This window comes from Triticum dicoccoides, chromosome 5B (genome assembly GCF_002162155.2).
Source record: "Triticum dicoccoides isolate Atlit2015 ecotype Zavitan chromosome 5B, WEW_v2.0, whole genome shotgun sequence".
Classification (NCBI taxonomy): domain Eukaryota; kingdom Viridiplantae; phylum Streptophyta; class Magnoliopsida; order Poales; family Poaceae; genus Triticum; species Triticum dicoccoides.
Window position 1 is genome coordinate 615,055,831 of NC_041389.1, and position 7,857 is coordinate 615,063,687.

A 7,857-nucleotide genomic window follows, 5' to 3' on the forward strand; every position below is an offset into this window, starting at 1 on the left:
GGTTAGGGGAAAATTATGCACATGACCATTGATAGATCAAGATATAACAAGTTGCTATGCACATCAATCATCCTGTCTCAATGGATTAATAAATAGGCGCTTCACTGGAAATATTTAAGTTTTGACACTCATCCACGTGACAAAGCAATAAAACAATGAGATGGTTATTAAATTTCATAACAAAAAAATTATCCAACGGAGATACTGTTACATTGCAAATTCTTGTATAGGATCAAAACATGGAAGAATTAAATTACTAACTCGGTTGCTCCATGCCTGCAACTGTTGTTCCAATTACATAACTAGTATATGTGCATCTAATTAGTATTAGTTGGAGGTAGTATACAAAAAAGGAACTACTGAAGTGCAGTCATCAAAATAACTCCCATTACAAGGTCTAGAATGCGGGATCATGAGAACTGTTGATGGGATTGGTCTTGAACGCGGGATCATGAGGATGGTTTACGGGACTGACCATAGCCACATCACCGCTACCGGTGTTGCACTCACTCTGTGACCTTCTTCACTACTTCAAACTGTTTGCCAATAGTACAAAATGTTCATGATTTAAGAAAATGTTCAAAAATCTCTAAAAAATGCTCACGAATTTGAATATTGTCACGATTTCAAATATGTTTACGAGTTTAGAAAGTGTTCATGATTTTCAAAATTTGTTCATAATTTCATGAAAATGAGAGTGATAGTGTATCTTGGTGATGCAACAAAATGTGGTCATAGCCATTGGAGATTATGATTTTTTTTTTCCCGTTGCAACGCACGGGCCATTTTGCTAGTAGTAAACTATAATTTTTCATTGAATTGTAAACACATTTTTTTGCGAAGGAAACTATACATACATTAAAAACAATGAAGAATATTAATAATGTCCTAATTAGTCTTAGGCAAATGTCCTTTCTTTTCTTGGCCACCTATAAAAACAATAGCACTGTCGTCAAGTTTTTTTAAGAGAATAGCTTGGTGTAGCTAGGAAAGGTGGGTGTTACAAACAGACACACAATCATGCTTTTTTATTATAAAAAAAGATTGAGAACTGTAATTTCTACCGCAGCAGACGAATGTGTGTTCTCGTCTCCCCTCATCGAGTAGTTCTGGGCCTTCTGGCCCAGCCTGATGCGGGCCGGAACAGAGTATGGGAAATGGGTCTATGGCATGTGGGGCCTTGGCTGATGCTAAGGAGGGAGTAAGCCCCAAAGCAGTAGGGAGCGCCCTGGCTGACCCATTTATGAACTAACTACTCTTCTTCGGCTTAGGCCGGTGTTCCTGTTGCACTGACTTTGATAGTCTTGGGAGCTCGTGGCCCGCTAGAATTCGAGCAAGACATGTACACAGGGTGCTGGTATAGTAAATCTAGCCATGGCTGGGAGGAACTATTCTCCCTATCTCTTGTGTTTGTGGTTCCTGTATAGCAGACCATGACATGTTTAGTCCAAACAATAAGTTACTATCTGACCAGGGAACCATTGTGATGCTAAGAGACTTCCTCCCGATGCCTTTTATTCCTAAGACCCGTTACAATCACCAATAGCTTGTGAACTGGACAACCTATTATCATTGCCTTTCTATTTCCTAGTATCACTTGGCAGCGTATACTCTTCCTGCCAAAACCCGCTAACTAGGAGATACATATATAGGTTGGATTGCCTAACTAGTACGTGTGGGTTTGATTAGAGGTTGGTTGAAAATCAATGAGCCTCAACAAGAACCTCACATCATTTTTTATATCTTTGTTTGTGCATATCTTTACTCCTTTATGGAAAATTTTTACAGGTATTTGGTGCTGCGACATGACTTTATTTGTATGTCGTCCCTCCCCTTGTTTGTGTTATTTCTCATTTCCTCTGCCAGCTGTTTTTTGCTCCGCAATGTGGGACAAGCTTGCCCTCCCACAACATAACCCTCTGTTTGGGCGACCACCCTCATGCCTCTCACAACTCCCATATTTCATGCCTTAATCGAGCATCTTTACCCCGTCTTGAAAATATAATCTATTGTAACCAAACTTGTTTGTGCCACTTTACACTTCGTTGGCGTGACCTCATCTGTCAATGTTGTCGATAGTGGCATGATTGCCGTCGAGTCATGGACTATGGTCAAGGGTTCGATGTTGTCTGTGGGATGTCCGCCTCTCGTGCCATGGACCACTGACACATGCTCATTAGCCGTTGTATTCACGTTCAGATGGATCATTAGCGGTTGTATATATCCACGCTCAGATGGATAATGATGCTCAATATGGTTGACGATGATCCATGATTGCAAATAACACTTGAACATTCTGTGTCATATAACCACAGATTGCTAGTACTGGCCACCATCATTTGTGAATTTCCTCCCTTCGAAAAAGCATGAACTTTCTCGTGTCAAACAATGAAGACACATTTAATGTTGAGGCTAAGTTGTTCGTGTGGAAGTACCAACATCAAAAGAGACTGCATACAATTACTGATCCAGGTGAAGTGTGATCTCTATTACACGAAAGGACTCAAGCAATCGGCAGTCACCACATTGGGCTACTTATCATCGACGGAGCATCGATATGGAAGTAAAATAAAATGTGTGCAATGCTAATTATGTGTAGACTACTGCATCGATACTGCCCTCCTACGATTGGTTAAAGTGGTTGGGTTTGCATCCAACACCAAAGCAACTCTACACATAAGCACTTTCTGACAAATGCCTACATGGTTTCATATATAAGATCATGCCGACACAATTTCATTGCATAAGCCTCTAAAGTAAGCAGCTTGAAAGATCAAAAGCTTTCAAACACATAATAGGATCAAAAGGGACATGTTTCTCTAACCAATCATTAAACCCATTACCTCCAATCCCACGCACAACTAGGCCAGATCATAGTAGTATCATACTACTTTTTTTTTTTGCGGGGGTATCATACTACATCTTAATCAAATATCCTTGCAGCCATAGTACGACTTGCAGGCTGCTGCTCTCAGACCGTATCAGATGAGTCATTAGCTTCGTCTTATAGTATATCAAAATTCCAAACTAACACACTGCCTACGCATCTCTTCAGAAATCACCACCTAGAATGTAAATAAAATTCCAATCTGACTACCTTGCCGCCTCTGTCTTCTCGTGGATTGATGGACAGGGGTGAAGGCCGCTCAGGAGGTCAAGGCTCACATAACAGAACAGATGAGGTTCGCATAACAGAACAGACGAGGCTCATAAAAGAACAGATGAGGCTCACATGACAGAACAGATGAGCTCTCGGTTGTGATGGAATGCCTTCGAGAGGAGCAAGCTGCTAGCTGCAAAAAATGTTGATGGACATCTTATAATGGATCAAAGAGCTGCAATGCCTAACTCTCCAGGAAGAAAGTAAATTGCAAATACAAGCCTGGTAAGCTATTCAAACAACCAACAGTTGATAATTGAGCTGAACGCCATAGGCATAGAAGCCCCTCTCAGGGGCTGAACAACATAGGCATAGAAGCCAATCTCACCGTCTGAACACCGTGATAAAAAAAACATGCAGAAACAGGTTGGGGGAAAATTACACACATGACCTTTGATAGATCAAGATATAACAAGTTGCTATGCACACCAAGCATCCTGTCTCAATGGATTTATAAATAGGCGCTTCACTGGAAGCTTCACATGAAATATTTAAGTTTTGACACTCATCAACGTGACAAAGCAATCAAACAGCGAGATGGTTATTAAAATTTAGTAACGAACAAATTATCCAACGGAGATACTGTTACATTGCAAAATCTTGTACAGGATCAAAACATGGAAGAATTAAATTACTAACTCGGTTGCTCCATGCCTGCAACTGCTGTTCCAATTACATAGCTAGTATATATACATCTAATTAGTATTAGCTGGAGGTAGTATACAAAGAAAGGCACAACTGAAGTGCAGTCATCAAAATAACTCTCATTACAAGGTCTTGAACGCAGGATCACGAGGATGCTTTATGGGACTGGCCCCAGCCACATCACCGCTGTCGGTGTCGCAATCACTCCTCGACCTTCTTCACTACTTCAAACTTGAGCTTCTTCTTGTCATCCGTAGCATCAATGGAAATTGTCGAGCCTTCACTGGCTTCACCTTTGACTAGCATTTGGGACAGCTTAATCATCACATTCTTCTGCAACCATCTCCTTATAGGCCTTGCACCATACATCTGTGAGAGACAAAGCATGCATGGTTACCAAAACGCAAAAAGTACAAACACATATGAAAACATGAGCCAAATCATTCTTCTAGGTTTGAAAAGAAGCTATGCGTACTGGGTTGTATGATTCCGATAAAATGACATCCAGCACGGCATCACTTGCAAAAAGAGAGATGCCCTTGTCAGCTACCCTGGAAATGATGCTCTTCATTTGGATTTTCACAATCTCCTTCAATTTGTCATGCAAAAGCGGCTCAAATACCACAATCTCACTCAGCCTGTTGAGTAACTCAGGCTTGAAGTGTTTCTGAACCTACACAAACATTATATATACATATATGAGAAACTCAGGCTTAAGTGTTTTCCGAGCCATTACACCAGCACTCTGGGATTCACAAACCTGTTTCATCAAAAGGTCACGTGCCGCATCCATTGTGATTTCTCCGGCCATTCCTGCCGTGAGGTGCTCTGCTCCTAGATTTGAGGTCATAATGATGATGGTATTCTTGAAATTTACTGTCCGCCCTTTACCATCGGTCAACACACCATCATCAAGAAGTTGAATAAAGATGTTCAACACCGAGGGATCCGCCTTCTCCACCTCATCGAAAAGGATGACACTGTATGGGCGCCTCCTAACCTTCTCAGTTAGTTGCCCACCATCATCACAGCCCTGATGGCTTTAAGAAGTTACAAAAGAAGCATTAATATCAATCAAGCTAAAGACTAAGAAAATATGCAATGTTACAAAATACATTCAAATTACCTTGGGGGTGCTCCAACGAGACGCAAAACAGATCCACTGCCAACATATTCAGACATGTCAAAGCGAACCAACATCTTCTCACTTGCGAATAGCTGCTCAGCAAGAGCTTTTGCAAGCTCTGTCTTTCCAACACCGGTTGAGCCCAAGAAGAGGAAAGATCCTATGGGTTGGCCGGGATGATTAAGGCCAGCCCTAGAACGCAACACTGCTTCGGCGACCACATTTACCGCTTCATTCTGGCCAACAACTCGCTCATGCAGCCTGTCTGCTAGGTGGATTAACTTATCCTTGTCCTCTTCCTCAAGTGTACAGACAGGAATTCCAGTCCATAGGCTCACAACCTTCAAATAACAGTGTTAGAATTTGCATGAAAAATGCATCTCATTGACTGAAACAGTAGATACATGTCATTGGGAAAAAATGCTTACTTGTGCAACATCATTTGGTACAACAGTTGCTCCCTTCACTGGATTTGCAGAGCGACTTTGCTTTGCATTCAATTCCTCTGCTTGGTTGTCAATCTGAATCAACCTTTTTATTGTGGCACTGCATGCCTCATCAATCAGATCAATAGCCTTATCCGGAAATTGACGACCTATGGTAAAGACAGCAACAAATCCATTAATGTTATACAATATATATCCATTGTTGACACTCATGGGTGCAACACGGCATAAAGGAAAAATTGCGCAGGTTAGCCATCAATTTATAGGCACATCACAGTAAATAAGATTGTAATTCTAGAATTATCTCAACTTAATGTTTCCAATGCAACAAGACTGCGGATTGTTTAATTATAGCATGTGAACTACGGAGCCTTGAGATGGGGCAGACCATAACGACAAAACATCATATGTACGTACATCCTAATAACCACTTGAAACAATAGAAGCGGGTAAATTCCTCACCAGTGATGTAGCGGCCAGCAAGCTGTGCAGCAGCAACAAGAGCAGCATCTTGGATTTCCAGGCCATGGTGCTGTTCATACTGCTGCTTTAGCCCCCGCAGAATGCCAACTGTCGCCTGCGTGCTTGGCTCCTCGATGTGTACCTTCTGGAATCGCCGCTCGAGTGCAGGATCCTTCTCAATGTAATTACGGTAACCATCAAAAGTCGTCGCGCCCACGCAGCGGATACGACCACGGGCTAACGCCGGCTTCAACATGCTGGAAGCATCAGTAACTCCACGGCCACCAGCACCTCCAGCACCAAGAAGCGTGTGCATCTCATCGATGAAGAGAATTATCTTGCCGCCCGCATTCTCCGCCTGCTTGATCACGCTCTTCATCCGCTCCTCAAACATACCTCGGTACTTGGTTCCTGCGACCATGGCCCCAAGGTCGACCTCCACAACGCGTGCCCCGGCGAGCGCTGCAGGTACCTTGCCGGTAGCGATGCGCTGCGCGAGGCCCTCGGCGATGGCCGTCTTGCCAACCCCCGCAGGTCCGACCAGCGCGGCGCAGTTCTTGGTCTTCCGGCATAGAATGGAGATAACGCGGTCGATCTCGTCGTCACGGCCGACAACCAGTCCAACTGCCTTGCCGGTCATGTGGCGCCCATAGGTGCGCAGAGCCGCTTTACGATCATAGTACCTCCATGCTGCCCAACCCAAACTAACAGCTGTTACAACGAAGACCAAAGGTTCCACCCGTCGCCAAATCGAAGACATACGGCCCTGGGAGCACGTTAACATGGCCCCAAGCCGATGGAAGACAGTTCCTTGCACAACCAAGGTCCCAAGAAGTGGATCGTAGGTCTCTCCCATACCTGTACAGAAGCCTTAACCTGAACAAGTTAAAAGACAGCAATGCTTCATATGTATGCAGAGAGAGTGCCTGAGGATGCATGTACATCTAAAATGCACCAATACGGATATATAAAAACTTAATCTTTTCCTTTTTCATATATCGTCAATCCTTGCATGCTTCACTGCTAACATGTTTTAAAACAAAACATTTGCTCGTCTGAAAAAAGAAATCAAACTAGTACAATTTGTAACATTTGCTCCTACAAGCATTATGACAAACACCTATCAAGCAAAATCCTTTCAGATGTAACCTTGAACATGCACTGGAAAAACCATGTACCAAGTACTCATCAAGAAACAGTTATCATTACATTCTCACAATATGAAATCTACAGCAAGTAATCGCCCAATACAAAAATCAGGGGAAAAATTGAACAGACAGAGGATGCCAGAGGAAGGAGGGAGGGGGAGGGGGGAAGAGGGAGGGAGGGGGAGGGGGGAAGGACGAATGAGTGATGGCTACCTGTCTATGGACTGGTCGCCGGCGTGGCTCCGGTCGGCGGCGTTACTGGGAGAGAGCGCCTGCTCCAGAGAGGGAGGCGCTGCTGCTGGGAGCGGCTGCTCGGCGGAGGGAGGCGCTGCTGAGCCCCTGTACCGGCGGCGGGGCAGCGGACGGCTGGGCGCGGCGCGGCGGCGGGCTGGCGGCGGCTAGGAACCCCAGTCGCGCTCGGGAAAGACTGGTCGTTTGGTCGGGACTCGGGAGGGAGGCTTGTCCTATATGAAGGACGCTCGAAACGGCGCTCTCGGTGTGTCCTGGTGGAGGAGCTGAATACGTATCGGTATCCGATACAGACACGCCGGGTCTAGGATGTGCTCCCTTTTTTTCTTTTGCATTGATGTATTTTTGTCTCTCTTTTTTTTAATATCAGTATAGACACAACACAAGCGCTCATATATACGCGCATACACTCACCCCTATGAACGCACACACGCACACCCTACCCCTATGAGGACCTCCGAAAGACTGAGCCGGCATATCATCTTGAGATTTACGAAGTCACTGTAGGCGCCTGTCATTGTAGGCGCCTCATCGTCGACATGAACATCTCCTCCCGTTGAATGCACATCATCGAAAATCCTGAAATAAATCCAAAAATAAATGTGAACATCAGGATTTGAT

At 44.2% G+C, this 7,857-nt stretch overlaps 1 protein-coding gene across 3 annotated transcripts; it reads right to left on the reverse strand.

Annotated features, from left to right (window-relative positions):
- Nucleotides 1–3,698: 3,698 nt before the first annotated feature.
- LOC119312070 (chaperone protein ClpB1-like) lies at nt 3,699–7,386 on the reverse strand. 3 transcript variants are annotated; one of them, XM_037587797.1, is made up of 7 exons: nt 7,201–7,386; nt 5,840–6,697; nt 5,360–5,526; nt 4,932–5,272; nt 4,566–4,845; nt 4,281–4,478; nt 3,699–4,174 (listed from the first exon to the last, which is right to left on the reverse strand). In XM_037587797.1, exons 2-7 carry the CDS (start codon nt 6,693–6,695, stop codon nt 4,007–4,009), a joined length of 2,010 nt encoding a protein of 669 aa, XP_037443694.1. In that variant the 5' UTR covers nt 6,696–6,697; nt 7,201–7,386; the 3' UTR covers nt 3,699–4,006. The 3 variants fall into 3 exon arrangements, with proteins under 3 accessions (XP_037443694.1, XP_037443692.1, XP_037443693.1); XM_037587795.1 differs by having other exon boundaries at nt 5,840–6,709; XM_037587796.1 differs by having other exon boundaries at nt 5,840–6,715.
- Nucleotides 7,387–7,857: the final 471 nt, after the last annotated feature.